Genomic DNA, 16,728 nt, shown 5'->3' with positions numbered 1-16,728 from the left:
AGGGCTAGAACTGGACTCGGGACCAAAACCTTTAGTGATCTTCCGTTCGAAGATAAGGTTCTTAGCCAAGTTAAAGGATGCTTAATACGTTTGGTCATTAAAAACACTTAGAAACGATGGCTGCTAAAAAGTTATGAGCATTTTTTGTCCAATCAAGTAGTGGTCATAGAGTACTGTAAACATAAATAGTGGATGTCCATTACGCTTTTTGACGGTTGGCTTTTTTTGAGTGCTCACCCTGAGAATTACTATCCTCAAAAACAACCGTTTTCTTTTAAAAACAGGTGTCTAAAGACTTTCCTTTCATACGTCTAAAGTAACCTAATTGGAAGTCTCGCTTTGAAGCCCATTACATTCTACATCAGCTTGGCTTGTTCACGTCAGCCGATCGAAAACGATCTAACGGAGGGGGGCAACTTGGGGGGGGGGGGGGGACAGGGACGGACAGGCACCCGCCAAAATCAGGTCTCCGCCGCTAGCTAGACACAAGTTCATTATTCTGTTATTGCTAATTCCATTTCCTTTTAAAAATAGCAAGTAAGACCCCGAGCAACATCCGACTCGGCTTCCGCGAAGAAGCAGGAATGCTTTCATATAAAGTGTAGTTAACGTCTTGGTCCTCTACGTCACATCGCGACACGCCGGCGAGGGTGGGACAGAACGACCGTGGAGTGTAGGGGGGGGGGGGGGGGGGGGGGGGGGGGGGGGTGAAGAACTTCAAGGGAATGGAAGATGCGAAGCGATCGAGTTTGTGATGAGTAAAAATGTGTTAAAAACAAATTCACATTCCTCCGTAGCGCACGTCGACTGTCCGTAGTCACCTCGCTCACATCTCTCCATGAGAGACGATTAAATAAAATTTAAAAAAAGTAAAACTTAACGACGGGGTCCTTCACAGACACAGACACGGCGTGGTGTGCGTTTGTGGTGGAAAAGAGGAGGGCGAGAGCAAGAAAAGAAGAATAAAAAAAGAGAAAAGAGTGGAGAGAATGATTGGTTAGCATGATGTACTTTGATACTTTGATGCACGAGTACTTTGATCTATAAAAAACTACCTTGGTACTGAACACTGACCTTTTCTCTAATCTGGTAATAGAACATTTACAAAGTTGAACATGATAATAATAACGAACCAGAGTGTCATATTTATAACATATGCTACCGCCTTCCTCTGGCTGTCCGTGTTGTTGTTGTTTTTTGTTGTGTATTTTTCTTTTTTAAAAGCGCCTTTTTGCGACTCGACCATCGACACCAGTCACTCGGGACTCCGGACACAGTAAAGCTTAAAACACACCAGGCCTGACGAGTGGCGGCCAGATACAAAGAGAACCAGGAAGACTCAAGTGGATGGTGAGTACACTTGCGTGTGTGGATCCTGAGTGTGTGAGTGTGTGTGTGTGTGGGTTCGTCGCTCAGCTCGTCAACCTGGCGGCGACCGACTTGAGGTGTGAGAGGGGGAGAGAGAGAGAGAGAGAGAGAGAGAGAGAGAGAGTAAACTTCTGGTGGGGTTTACCAAGATTCTTCGGCTCACAAGGAATAGAATGTCTCTTTATCCAAGATACTTGCACATTTAAGACGGTCTTGATATATTTTGGGAGATAATAATAATAATAATAATATATATTTTTTATTATAATATCAATAGTAATAACAATAATAACAATAGTATTAAATGTCTGTTCTGTCAAGGTTTGCTTGTTTTGTTGTTGTTGTTTTAAAAAATCTCACGGCAGCCAAGAGGATAGTTTTTTGCATCGTTCCGTAATAGTTCCTGTGCCCTGTGCTCTCTGTAGACCGCACCCCTCCTCTCTGTAGACCGCGCCCCTCCTCTCTGTAGACCGCACCCCTCCTCTCTGTAGACCGCACCCCTCCTCTCTGTAGACCGCACCCCTCCTCTCTGTAGACCGCACCCCTCCTCTCTGTAGACCGCACCCCTCCTCTCTGTAGACCGCACCCCTCCTCTCTGTAGACCGCGCCCCTCCTCTCTGTAGACCGCACCCCTCCTCTCTGTAGACCGCACCCCTCCTCTCTGTAGAACGCACCCCTCCTCTCTGTAGAACGCACCCCTCCTCTCTGTAGAACGCACCCCTCCTCTCTGTAGACCGCGCCCCTCCTCTCTGTAGACCGCACCCCTCCTCTCTGTAGACCGCGCCCCTCCTCTCTGTAGACCGCGCCCCTCCTCTCTGTAGAACGCACGGCCCCCTGCACCCCTCCTCTCTGTAGACCGCGCCCCTCCTCTCTGTAGACCGCGCCCCTCCTCTCTGTAGACCGCACGGCCCCCTGCACCCCTCCTCTCTGTAGACCGCGAGGCCCCCTGCACCCCTCCTCTCTGTAGACCCCGCGGCCCCTTGCACCCCTCCTCTCTGTAGACCCCGCGGCCCCTTGCACCCCTCCTCTCTGTAGACCGCGCCCCTCCTCTCTGTAGACCGCACCCCTCCTCTCTGTAGACCGCGCCCCTCCTCTCTGTAGACCGCGAGGCCCCTGCACCCCTCCTCTCTGTAGACCGCGCCCCTCCTCTCTGTAGACCGCGAGGCCCCTGCACCCCTCCTCTCTGTAGACCGCGCCCCTCCTCTCTGTAGACCGCGCCCCTCCTCTCTGTAGACCGCGAGGCCCCTTGCGCCCCTCCTCTCTGTAGACCCCGCGGTCCCTTGCGCCCCTCCTCTCTGTAGACTGCGAGGCCCCTGCACCCCTCCTCTCTGTAGACCGCGCCCCTCCTCTCTGTAGACCGCGAGGCCCCTGCACCCCTCCTCTCTGTAGACCGCGCGGCTCCTCTCTGTAGACCGCGAGGCCCCTGCACCCCTCCTCTCTGTAGACCGCGAGGCCCCTGCACCCCTCCTCTCTGTAGACCGCACGTTCAGATCCGCCAGTGTGCCGCTGGGTGTCCGTGAGTGTTTGTTTCTGTTGGTTTGTTTGGAGTGAGTGAGGGCTCTTCCTGTCCGCCGTGGTGGGAGCGTGTGGTGGGAAGCGACGCCGGGCCCCCCGCCGCCCTCAGAGCCGGGTCTGGGCCTCGGGGACGTAGATCTCGATGCTGTCGGCGCTCTCCGTGGCGGAGTTCTGTCGTACCGACGCCGCACGCTTGGCCGCCATCAGCCGCTTCCTGGCCTCCTGCCGCTGCTTGTCCACGGCGGAGTCCACGCTGCGGTCCTTCCCCGCCGAGAGCTTGGGCCGGGGCGTCTTCTTTGGCACCGACGGCGGAGGCGGCTTCTTCTCCTCCTGGGGGAGAAATTAGGGGGGGGGGGGGGGGAGAGGAGAGATGGAATCAAGTAGAGTGTTCCTTTATCGAGGGTATCTGCCAGTTTCAACAAGTTACATTTAAGACTTATCCGGGCCCTCTTTAGGACGATGTGCCCACCGGTGCGACACAGCACTAGCGGCTCGGGTCTGCATTCTTTATAAAACATATTATAGAATTAAAGCCCCTATTTGTTGCCGTTCGAATGCACCCGAGACCAAATCCGTTCAGCGGTTCTCGAGTTACATGCCGATATGTCAGGTGTGCGACTTTGTACATGAGAGTGTCAGATTACCACCCCGGACTCCGGAGGCTCTAGAACTGTCGATCACTGGCAGATTGCAAGAATATTGGACAGGGTTGTAGCCAATGAGTGTAGCTTTTCAATGATACCCCACGTGAGGTTGTGCGAATCAGGGATCTAGGTGAAAATTGACAAGCGAAAACAGGAAGTGAAAAACCCACAGAATGCATTGTCGTCAATGAGGAAATGGAATACTGGAGAACCTTCGTACAATTACAACTCAAGTTCAGTCCTATGTTACTCCATTTCATTAGCACTAAAAGTGATTTTTCTTTATTGTGTAAGAAACTTCAGAATGTTATCATTCAAAAGAGACCAGGCTTATGCATGTGCTATAAGTATAAAGATAAGCTTTGCAAAAAAAGTATGCAGTCCTCAAGGTCAAGTTTTTCATGTAAAAAAATTCCCACTTTTCTGGGCGCATGTTATGGCATTTCCTGTTTTGTGAGTGTAACTCGCCCGACCATCCACCAGGCGGCGGTATTGAGCCGTCGTTGCAGTCACATCTAGGGTCCAGCTGCAGGACCGGAGGTGGGTATATGAATTATGAATGCCATGGCGAAAAAAAATGAAATATTGATCTCAAAAACGATGTACAGCGATCCTGGCAGACAACGTATGGCGGCCAATAACGCTGGACAGCGTTTTTGGCGCTGGATGAGTTAAGACCTTTTTAATACCACTTAGAGCAAAATGTAATACCAATTTCACGACCATACAAAAAAAAGAAAATAAAAGAAAACACATAGCAACCCTGAACTGGAGGCTGCACCTGCGGGGCAATTAAAATTCTCGCACGTTCCATACAAGCTCTCGCCAGACGCACCAAGCTCCCAGTAGCACTGCAAAAAACTACGACTTGAATACAAAAACATTTCATATATTTAATACCATTTAATCTCCCAACAGCCAGGCTGCCACCCCCATAAATGTAATACCTGTGCAAATTAAGTTTAAGACTTTTTAATACCCTGCAGATACCCCATTAATCCCCTTGGGGAAATGCAGGGGTCATAGCAGCAGGGGGGAGGGGAGGTTGTTATGACCCCGGGTTGTAAGGGCTTGATATTGTATCTGGTGTTGTCCCCCCATTACTGAGAACAGCAGCTGTCACCCCCAGCATCAAGAAACCCAATTTGGATCCCAATACCCTCAGTAACTACAGGCCAATATCCAACCTACCATTCCTCTCCAAAATACTTGAAAAGATGAATCTCCAACCAGCTCCACACCCACCTTCAGAACAACTCCCTTTTTGAACCCTTTCAAATCAGGCTTCCGAACTCACCACAGCACAGAATCTCCGATTCAGACAACTTTATTGATCCCGCGTGGGCAGGGGGCGAATTTAGAGCCCGCCACCTGCCATTGGCGCTCAGTTTTTACGTTTGGTGCCTCCCACTGAGAGGTTTGCCCGCGGTGTGGCGTGTAATCAATCAATCAAGTTCATAACGATACTCTTATTTTGAAAATCTGTGCGGGTCTCATTTCCGCCCCAAGCGCATCTCCAGTCATAATATCGATGGCTCCGGCAGTTAGCAACATTCGGTTTGTATGATACTCTTATTTTGAAAAAAAACGTGGCAACGAGTCATATCCGCCCAGCCCTGCAGCGGGATACTATTGGCTAAGGGCTTCTGCTCGTATCAACACAGAGGCAGTCTGCTCTAGTCTAGAAGAGCGGACCTCCATGAGCTACCGTTACTGTTTAAACAATGACCCAGTCAACTATTCACTTTTAGTTTAATACATGACGAGGCATTGTCTAACGGTATCTAGCTGGCTAGCTACTGATAGCTGCTGATATCAACAAATGCTCCAGCAATAGTCGACTCGAGTGCATAATACCTCCGTTCCCTCGTTAGCTAGCTCACGTTAGCTAGCTCACGTTAGATCTATATGTCCCAGTAAAGTAAGTAAACTAAATTGTCTTAACGTTATCTAGCGGGCTAGCAGTAGCTACAGATAGCTCCTGATATCAATGTCTTATAACGTATTCTAGCTGAGGGCATGTTGAATGTGATTTGACCAAAGAACCGTAACATTATACCAATAGGGTCCAGCTGCATCGCCGGAGAATCCTTGCATGCTGAATGTAGGGTCTAGCTGAATATAGGGCCTAGCTGCAGCGCCGGAGAATCCTTGCTGGAGCTGGAGGCTACTCAAGTATACACACAGACAGTGGAGCCGTTTGCAGATAGCGAGCATTTTGACTTATTGCGTGGTGGCGATGTCTCGCAGATAATACAACTACAAGTATGATTATATAATATATATTTTATTTAAAACATTTTTTTTATATAAAATATATATACATATATTTTTTTTAATCAAAAAAAATTTGGCAGGTAAGAAATATGCTTGGCGGGTAGATTCTTCCCATCTACCCGCCACTGGCCGGTGAGCCAAAAAGTTAATTTCGCTCCCTGCGCGTGGGGCAATTCATATTTGCAGCTTCACCAACTATCTGCTCTTGTTAAAGTCACCAACGATATCCTGCTAAATTCAGATTCCGGTTTTCTCTCCATACTCATCCTCCACGACCTCAGCGCTGCTTTTGACACCATTGATCACAACATCATACTCTGCCGTTTAGAACACACAGTTGGCATCACAGGCTCAGCTCTCCACCTATTTCACTCCTATCTATCAGACAGACAGCAGTTCACTACCATGGACAGTCATACCTCAACTTCTTTCCCCGTTACATCTGGTGTCCCCCAAGGCTCAGTCCTTGGTCCCATACTCTTCTCCCTCTATATGTTACCCCTCTGCCACATCTTCAGAACACATGGTCTCCAATATCACTGCTACGCCTACGCCGATGACAGTTGTACATCCACTCCCCTGCTGCCACTACTGCCCTCTCCTCCTCCCTCTCTGAAATAAAAATCTGGATGAATCACAACCTTCTCCAACTCAACAGTACTAAAACTGAAATCCTTATAATGGGCACACCTCACCTTCTCCGTAAAAACCCCGACTGCTCCATATCCATCAACAACCACTCTATCCCACATTGACTTATTGTGATGTTTCTTCTGGACTTGTTTAAAGAAGACGTGTACGGCCCATGGGGCCATTCACGTGTGTTGTCGGGCCTTACGAATACATTTGATTTGATTTATCCTCCCCTCCCCCACAGTGAAAAACTTGAGTGTTCTATTTGACCCCACACATCAATAACATCACCAAGACATGTTACTTTCACCTCAGGAACCTTTCCCACATTAGACCACTAGTGTCCCCTTCTGACACTGAAAAGCTGGTCCATGCCCTCATTTTCTCCCGTCTAGATTACTGTAATGCATTGGCTCAACATCTAAATCCCTCCATAAACTTCAACTAGTTCAGAACACCTCAGCCCGCATCATCACCCGCTACCCCAAGTTCTCCCACATGACACCTGTCCTCCTCTCACTTCACTGGCTCCCTGTCAAGTATAGGATTGACTTTAAGATCCGTCTCCTCACTTACAAAGCCCTCCACTCCCTAGCACCTGCTTACATCTACAACCTCCTTCAACACTACACTCCCTCCCGCTCACTCCGCTCACCCAACTTAGCCCTTCCGAGCACACCACGCTACCGCCTTAAGTCCACAGAAAACAAATCATTCTCCTCCTCTGCTCGCCAACTCTGGAATCAACTCCCATCACACATCAAAGAAGCCCCATCCGTAGAAACATTTAAGTCTCACCTCAAAACCCACCTGTTCAACCTTGCATACCCTCACTCCTGACCCTCCAACCCCGGCATCACTTACTTAGTATTTTTTTTTTTTTATTATTATTTATTAGAATTTTCTCTCCGTCTCGTCTCTAAGCCGTCTCCCTTTCTCTGTAGTATCCCCACCATGTTGTCATTGTGAAAGTCCATGTACTGCGTTTGTCCATATACTGTAATGCAATGTCTGTAAAGTGCTTTGAGATACCTTATATAAGACGTTATATAAAATAAATGTATTATTATTATTATCTTGTGTATTTATTATTCTGTTCTGGTACTCAGCCATTTTCTCATAGAATAACTGGCTGAGTAATTGCTGTGCCTGGTGGCTGCCGTTGATTGGCGGAGGTCCGTGAGTAATATCCCCAGTCACGATGGACGTGTGTTGTGAAGTGACTGTGGCAGTAAGCGGGCTGCGAGTTAAACTCACTTCCCCATAACGGGGTTAAAAGACACATAGATACGGTACCAAGCAGTGAATTCACTTCTTAGTGCAGCGGTCTATGTTGTCGCCCACGGCGTGGGAGACCCGTGTTCGAAACTCCCTCGGGGCATCGACATTTAACACAACGCAGAAGTGCGATTCTTGTATGAAAGCTATACAAATAAAGTTTATTATTATTAAATGATAATTTTATTTAAAACTATTGTAATACCTTCTTCTCTGGTTGCTCAGGGAGTTTCCAGTTGTTGGCTTTGAGTTGGTAAAGCTCGTCAAACTTCAAGCTGATGTCCTCTATGGATAACTGCAGGAGGTCCCAGAAGCCAGCAAGGTCCTGTGCCGTGGGGCGCGGGGTGGCATTCACATCCTGGGGGGGGGGGGGGGGGGGGTGGGGGGGGAGAGAGCGAGAGAGGGGGGGGGGAGAGAGGGAGAGAGAGAGAGAGAGAGAGAGAGAGAGAGGGGGAGAGAGAGAGGTGAGAGAGACAGAGAGAGAGCGAGCGAGAGAGGGAGGGAGAGAGAGAGAGGGGTGAGAGAGAGAGAGACATTTACATTTAGCTGACGCTTTTATCCAAAGCGACTTACAAGTTCTGTACGACAAGTCATCAGGAAGGGTACAACTCTATCAGCTGAGTAACAATGTTCATCAAAGAGAGAGAGAGACACAGAGGGACAGAGAGAGAAAGAGACAGAGAGAGAGGGGGGGGAGAGAGAGGGAGACAGAGCAAGAGAGACAGAGAGCAAGAGAGACAGAGAGGGAAAGACAGAGAGAGACAGAGTGGGGAGGGAGAGAGAGAGGGAGAGACATAGAGCGAGAGACGGAGCGAGAGAGAGAGGGATACAATATGGGAGGAAAGCAGAGCAGATAGACTTAGTGGCCGAACCCGGAGCCGTTTCATTACACATTAACCATCCTCGCATTTTCCCGAGCCGTTATTTCGTCGTCATTCGTCAAACGAATGAAGGGGAAATAAGTTCAGCACTAAATTAACTTTCAGAGATTGTTTCATCATTGCATCAGCCGTGTAACGCCGTCGTTCTGCCAACAGGGGGAGCGGTGAGACAACTCGAGCCATGAGTCATCGCTCAACTCCCAACCTGCCACTGAATGAGTCACACTTGATAGATTGTGGAGGAATTCAGTCTCGGTGCACATGGGCAATGCTTCTCCCTCCACATGTAATGGAGAGAGTCTCTCCTGTTCCGTGAGCCCAAGAGTGGAGACGGGAGTAAATGTAGGAAGAGGCCCTAGGGTCGCGCGCGAGGCCCTTTTAAAATTTTCTTTTTTTAATAAAAATAACTATAACGTTATTTAACAATCACTTTCCATCACAGACCGAAAATCTAGTTTTCCTTACAGCAGGTGTCTAATGTGACTTACATGATCCATCATGTTTATAAATATCACTGTTTATTTTATATATCAATGACATATGTGAAGTGTCAAAACTATTGAAATGTGTATTATTTGCGGACGACACAAATGTGTACAGCTCAGGATATGATTTAAAAGCTTTAGCAAGCATTATCATGCAGGAAATGGATAAATTCAAGAAATGGTTTAAGGAAAACAAACTATCATTAAATGTGAAAAAAACTAAGTTTATGATCTTTAGCAAGAGAAAAAAAGAGGAAAATGTTGTATTGTCAATAGATGGAGTTAATATTGAAAGGGTTACAGAACTGCGTTTTTTGGGAGTATTGTTGGATGAAGGTTTGACCTGGAAACCTCATATTGCACACGTAAGGAAAATAAATTCTAAGAGTGTTTTTATTGTGAATAAAGTTAAATATGTATTAGATAACAAAGCAATGCGAACATTGTACAGTACTGTGCACTCATATTGCCTTATCTTAATTACTTAAGCTTAGGGGGGACTGTGCTTTCACTGTGGCAGCCCCAAAGCTCTGGAATGAGCTGCCACTGCATGTTAGGCAGGCCCCCACTCTGCAGGTGTTCAAATCACGCCTCAAGACACATCTATTTGCTCTGGCTTTCGGTTTTTAAAACAGTTTTTGAGAGACCTGCCTTTTTATGTGACACATTGTACTGTTTTTATTGTGTGCTTTTATAAAAAAAATTATGTTTTATGTTTTAACTTATGTTGTGGACTTGTACAGCACTTTGGTCAACTTTGTTGTTTTTAAATGTGCTTTATAAATAAAGTGGATTGGATGGGATGCAAATATGTGCATATTTAATGTGGGAAGTGCCTCATTTGCATATATAAACATAAAATTCAGAAAACTTGTAATATATATTTAGTTTATATGTACATAACAAACTGGGAAAGTTTCATAGTGATATCTATTAAAGTATTTTTTTTCCCTATTAGGGGGTGCTGTCTCACTGTAGATATTTTTTCAATCAATCAATCAATCAATCAATCAATCAATCAATCAATCAATCAATGTACTACCACTCTCAAAGAATGCTCAGCTCAGAATGTGTACTGCACCCCTCCCCCATGCACAAGCAGGTGGTTGAAAAAATTTATCAATTTGAAGTTGCAGTGTGGGGGAGGGGTGCATGTGGCGTTTGTGTTCACCTCCTCTGAAATGCTGATTAATATAATTAATAATACATATATTTATCTAGAAAACAAAGCATTCATCAAGATTTGATATTTTACGTAGCCAATTCAAAATACCTGTACTGGGGTAACACCTATAACAAGAGTAATATAAAACCACTGTATCTCCTACAGAAGAGAGCTATTATGATTATTTGCAGGCAACCAGTGAAGGGGTTGACATGGGAGGAAATAGTAAGAAAGAGAGTTAGAGAAGGGGGTTGGGTATTTTGTTTAGTTTGTTATGGGGTTTATTGGTTTTTCTTTATTGTTTTCCTTTATTTGCCGGGTTGTTGCTTATCTGTCCCAGTTGCTGGGATGTACAGACAGGACAGTAGGTGGCGGTATGCGTTTTTTTTGTGGTTGTGACCCGCTATTAATTCCAAAGAAGAAGAAGTCATGTGACTGTGCTGCACACAGCTGTGTTATGCTGCATTCACGTTATGTGCATCCATTTCAAATAGCGCTCTAGTCTAGCTTAGCTATCTATATGAGAGTGACTCACGCCAGGACGTTCGGCAGATGGACTGTGAACTTAAGATGAACGTTGTGTTGCATGTTAGAACGTTCAGTCGGGGAGGGACACAAAAGTACCCGCGGCGTGGCGGGGATATCCATTCGAACCAACGTCGAGGTGGTGCCAAGAGTAAATACGGAGGGAGATACACACAACGCTGTACATCGGAGGGAGGACGCAGCCAAAGGAAAGTGAAAACGCTGTGTTGACTGAATGACTGTTTTCTGTGGAATCGCCGAATTTCACTGGTGCTGCTAATGTTGCTAGTTTGAGCTAACTGGCTAAGTGGCTCTGCAGTGCTAGCCAACTGAGTGCCAACACTGCTAGCTGCTTGCTGAGGAGATGAGGATTGAGGAACTAGGAAGCTAGCGTGGCTATCTGTGTGAATCTCTATCTGTGTTGGCTGTGGCCTGTGGGCTAGCTATCTGTGCTATTATTTAAGAATACGTTGACTGGAGCGGTTAGGTGGCGTAGCGGAGATTGCGTTCGTCACCAACCCCAGAGCTGTGAGCTGGATTCGCCTGTTCGAATCCAGCTCACAGCTCCGGGGTTGTCACCAGCTTGGCTGGCCGTTCACACTAATACAATTGGCTGTATTAGAGGGTGGGAGAAGCTGGCGGGGTGGGTCCGGGTCGTTGTAAACAGCGACTCCTACAGTTCGGTCGGGGCGCCTGCTAAGCGCGGATAGGACCTGAGTGGGATAGTGTGATCCTTCCACACACTACGCCCTCTCAGGGAGGATCCGCGCTGCCAGGTGAAAAGAAGCGGTTGATTGGCTGGACGTGTGTCGGAGGAAGCACGTGATAGCCTCCACTCTCCCAGATGATCCGACTGTGGGGGGTAAGTGCGCAGCGACCAGGAAGGGGATTGGGAATTCGCATACGACTAACATTGGGATGGGAGAAAATCGGAGGAAAATGGAGGGGGAAAAAGATCAACAAAAAAAAAGAAAAAAAAATACGTTGACTGTATGCACACAAAAGAAATTACATTTTTTCCCCATTCTTTTTATTAATTACAATTTTCTATATATTTTTTTTACCTATAGGGGGGGGGGGGGGGGGCTCACGTTTAAATCTTGCACAGGGCCTTGCATTTCTCCCAGACGGTACTGGGTGAGAGAACCCACCAGGTTCTCGTTACAAATTAAACTAAATAAGCAGTCCTAGTTATATGTAAATGCAGGAAGGGGGAAGTGATGAAGATATAAACAGAGCTCACGTAGGGGGTGAGAACTCACCAGGTTCTCGTTACAGAGTCCTCTGAACTGCTGGAACTTCTTGGTCATGAGGAGCTGGGCGCTGCCGACTGCACTGCGGACCGTACCCAACACTGCAAATACACAGAAATGGTCAATTAAATGGAAAATGGTGCATTTATATAGTCGCTTTTCATCATTACAATTTGTTCCTCACATTTTACCCATTCATCTCACACAGACCGACGGCGGAGCAGGTGCCAACCTGCTCATCGGGAGCAGTTAAGGGTTAAGTGTCTTGCTCAAGGACACTGACGCGCTGCCCGGGAGGAGCGGGAATCGAACTGGGAACCTCCAGATTACCAGACGACTGCTCTACCTCCCGAGCCACTGTCGCCCCCCACACAGTGGGGCATTACACACCGTTATGAAGCTCCTGACTAAGCAACAGACAACAATGTTGTCCAAAATGAGACAAATAAACAACAAGCTCTTAAGACCCGGAAACAAGCGTCTCGTATTGATTTGGTGCAGGAAGTCTGCAGGAAGGCTGCCGCTGCAGCTCACTATGTGGTGCATAACACAGCCGTAATGAGACTGGAGGAGAGGAACAAGTATGTGGGATTTACCTCATTTGTTCTGCAAGTCTAACAACAACAACAACAACTTAATTTTGTTTTCAAGAAGGGCAATAAGTAGGATAAAAGAGAGACGGAGAAAGCTCTAAATAAGCAGCGGTAGTTATATGAGAAACTAAATAAGCAGTCCTAGTTATACGAGAAGCTAAATAAGCAGTCCTAGTTATATGAGAAACTAAATAAGCAGTTTTGATTGATTGATTGAAAACTTTATTAACAGATTGCAGAATGGGTAACAGTACAGTACAGCTCAATACATACCAGGGTTAGAAAAAAAAAAAAAAATTCAAGGGCTTTTTTTGCCCCCCTTAATTGATTTTCGGGGGCTTTTTTTTGTATTTCGGGGGCACTGCATTTTTATGATAAACGGTAGGGGTGGGACGGTTCACAAAATGGACGGTTTGGTTCGCATCACGATTTTGGGGTCACGGTTTTCAGTTCGATATACGTTAATTTTTATTAAAAAAAAATTTAACACTCAAATCTAAACATGCTTCTCATTTATTAAAAATAAAATAAAAGGTTTACAGTGTTTACAGCCTTAAATAATGTTTGGCACACAAAGACCGAACTGACTGAAAAATATATTGTCAAAGTATTAACTTAGTGCAAACAAACAATATGCTCAGCCAGCACTAGACTTTCCTTTCTTTAATATAAACACACAAAAACAATGTCAACCATGTTTAAATTCCCTGATCGTCAGTTCTTAATGGAAAGATTTGTTTTCTGCTTGAAATTATTATGTTTCTGTCTACATTTATTTAGACTAACATTATTTAAATATTGAGTGCAACTGTGGTGGATTACGTAATTCGGTGAGTTGGAACTATCTATGGGTTGGCGCGGGTCCCCACGGACATTTTAGCGTGTGGCACCTTCAGCTCCGGTAACGTTAGGAGGAGTTCATAACATCAACATGCAGTGGGACAGCGGTAATAGTCCCGGTTGGAGTTAGTAAAACATAGTTGTATGTTAGCCTTCTTGGATGTTGAATAAACGCCTATCATTGTCTTTAAACACCCCGCCTCTCAGACTCCCATTTCCTCCTCTGCTACAGTAGCTAGTAGTAGCTACGGTGACATTTCATTGACTGTACAGTATTAGCTTGCGGGCTGCGTCGGGCTACCATAGTTAAAACGTGCGTTGTTTTGTACAAACTGCTAACGCTATGGCAAGATGTGTGTATGTTAATGGCTATGTTTTTAAAGTCGTAATGAAGATTGATTTATATTGTGCGTAAACTGACTAGCACGTGGCTGCAGCTGGACCCTATTGGGCTGCAGTGCTGCTGCTGCCTGCAGCCAGTGCAGAACACCGGCTCCGCCAAATGAATTTTTTTATTTGCGCGTCATCTGAACCGTACGATACACAGACGCTCCATTACCGGATAAATATATATATATAATTAGTAAACTGTCGGGGGCATTAAGTGCCCCCCTTAACTGATTCGAGGGCATTTTGTCCATTTTCAAGGGCATTATGCCCCAAGCCCCCATTAATTTCGAACCCTGATACATACAATTGTTAAGGGGATGCAGACCAGAGAAAGACTTTCGTCTTGTTTACATCAGGGTCCCCCATTTTCAATTCATCATAACATATAGACAGTACTGCTACATCTATACATTTATGACATACCAGATTTGCAAATACAGTACTGTTTGTGATACAAAAAGAGTTGGGTAGGTGGGGTGGGGGGCTTGGGTGGGTGGGTGGGGGACTGTACATTGGAGGTGGTTGGGTGGGTGGGGTGGGGGGGTTGGGTAGGAGGGGTGGGTGGGGGACACTGTACAAGCAAAACTGTACATTGGAATATTGACAACCATACTTGGACATTTACTGTACATTGGAGGGGGTTGGGTTAGGACATTTACAGGGGCCAGTTTCGAATTTCAGTCTCCCGTAGGTGTTCTTTGAGAGTGGTTTTGAAAGTGGGTAGTGATTCACATTCCTTTACAGCTTTGGGTAGGGCGTTCCACATTGATGTGGCATAATTGCAAAACGTGTTTAGTCCCTTGTTTGAGCCGAATCTGGGTTTAACATGATTTGTGGAGCTCCCTCTGGTGTTGTGATCGTGGTATTCACTGACCTTTGGGAAGTATTTTGACATGTACATAGTTATATGATATATGATAGTTATATGATAAACTAAATAAGCAGCTGTAGTTATATGAGAAGCTAAATAAGCAGCTGTAGTTATATGAGAAACTAAATAAGCAGTCCTAGTTATATGAGAAACTAAATAAGCTGTAGTTATATGATAAACTAAATAAGCAGCTGTAGTTATATGAGAAACTAAATAATATGTAGTTATATGATAAACTAAATAAGCAGTCCTAGTTATATGATAAACTAAATAAGCAGTCCTAGTTATATGAGCAACTAAATAAGCAGCTGTAGTTATGAGAAACTAAATAAGCTGTAGTTATATGATAAACTAAATAAGCAGTCCTAGTTATATGAGAAACTAAATAAGCAGTCCTAGTTATATGATAAACTAAATAAGCAGTCCTAGTTATATGATAAACTAAATAAGCAGTCCTAGTTATATGATAAACTAAATAAGCAGTCCTAGTTATATGATAAACTAAATAAGCAGTCCTAGTTATATGATAAACTAAATAAGCAGTCCTAGTTATATGATAAACTAAATAAGCAGCCCTAGTTATATGAGAAACTAAATAAGCTGTAGTTATATGAGAAACTAAATAAGAGGCTATAGTTATATGAGAAACTAAATAAGCAGTCATAGTTATGAGAAACTAAATAAGCAGCTGTAGTATATGAGAAGCTAAATAAGCAGTCCTAGTTATATGAGAAACTAAATAAGCAGCCCTAGTTATATGAGAAACTAAATAAGCAGTCCTAGTTATATGATAAACTAAATAAGCAGTCCTAGTTATATGATAAACTAAATAAGCAGTCCTAGTTATATGAGAAACTAAATAAGTAGCTATAGTTATATGAGAAACTAAATAAGCAGCCCTAGTTATATGAGAAACTAAATAAGGAGTCCTAGTTATATGAGAAACTAAATCCAATTGCATTAAAAAAACCTTATTAGTCCCACAAGGGGCAATTTATAGCATGCTAAGCAGTCCTAGTTATACGAGAAACCAAATAAGCAGCTGTAGTTATATGATAAACTAAATAAGCAGCTGTAGTTATATGATAAACTAAATAAGCAGCTGTAGTTATATGATAAACTAAATAAGCAGTCCTAGTTATATGATAAACTAAATAAGCAGTCCTAGTTATACGAGTTATATGAAGAAGGAAGGTCCAGTGTGAGCAGAGTCCATGATGTAGTTCATCCACAGTGAAGCCACTGCAGCGCTACAGTAGATATGCCTGGAAGGCTCAAAGCTGGGAGGGATTCTAGGAGATGAGAAGCGGGGAGATGAGTCTGTGCTGCTGGCTTTATTACAGCTGGACAGAAACCCGGGTCCACCTTAATGAACAGTGCTGCTGCTAACCCTCATAATGAGGCTGACCCGGCACGTCCAGAGTGGACAGGAGGAGCGGAGGCCTGGCCTGACCGTTGGTCTCTGCTTCATGGACACAGACGTCGTCGTTTAAAATGACAATTCCATTGTCGAACTGACATGCCTTTCACTGGAACTAACGAGAAGAATGACATTTCCTGAAGAATGGGACCTTTTTTCTGTTTCCAGATCAGATCTTTCAGAGCTCGCATCTAAAGCCTGTTCACAGTGAGTTCATTCATCAATCATACTGAGTACATTCATCCATCATACTGAGTACATTCAACTCTCATACAGAGTACATTCATCCATCATACTGAGTACATTCAACTCTCATACAGAGTACATTCAACTCTCAGCAGGGCTCCCACAGACATTGCAAAATGAAATGGACTTTTAAGTACTTCCAAGCACTATTTTCCATTTTCAAGGATAACATTTTCAAAGGATACAATTCACTTTTAAATGCAGTTTTTTTAAGCATCTTCTTTTGGCCTGCTTGCCAGCTAGAGCAAGCTAGAGCATCACACACGAAGAAATGAGGAAGAGACTCGTCAGATTTGAAAAAAAAAAAAAAAAAAAAAAAAAAAGATAAAACTATTTGATCATGG

The 16,728-nt window shown here is 44.9% G+C and overlaps 1 protein-coding gene across 1 annotated transcript in view; it reads right to left on the bottom strand.

Moving 5' to 3' along the window:
- Positions 1 to 2,774: 2,774 nt before the first annotated feature.
- Positions 2,775 to 16,728, bottom strand: part of dlgap4a (discs, large homolog-associated protein 4a) — a 263,120-nt gene continuing 249,166 nt past the window's right edge. Inside the window, exons 10-12 of the mRNA XM_084333572.1 lie at positions 12,034 to 12,125; positions 7,921 to 8,073; positions 2,775 to 3,213 (exon numbers count right to left, since the gene is read on the bottom strand). Coding sequence (XP_084189698.1) covers positions 2,989 to 3,213; positions 7,921 to 8,073; positions 12,034 to 12,125 — 470 coding nt within the window. The 3' untranslated portion in view covers positions 2,775 to 2,988. The remainder of the gene's footprint in view (positions 3,214 to 7,920; positions 8,074 to 12,033; positions 12,126 to 16,728) is intronic.

Source organism: Notolepis coatsorum, assembly GCF_963971535.1.
Source record: "Notolepis coatsorum genome assembly, chromosome: 17".
Taxonomy (NCBI): Eukaryota; Metazoa; Chordata; class Actinopteri; order Aulopiformes; family Paralepididae; genus Notolepis; species Notolepis coatsorum.
The sequence above is the reverse complement of the archived record's forward strand: the minus strand, read 5'-3'. Positions and strand labels throughout refer to the sequence as shown.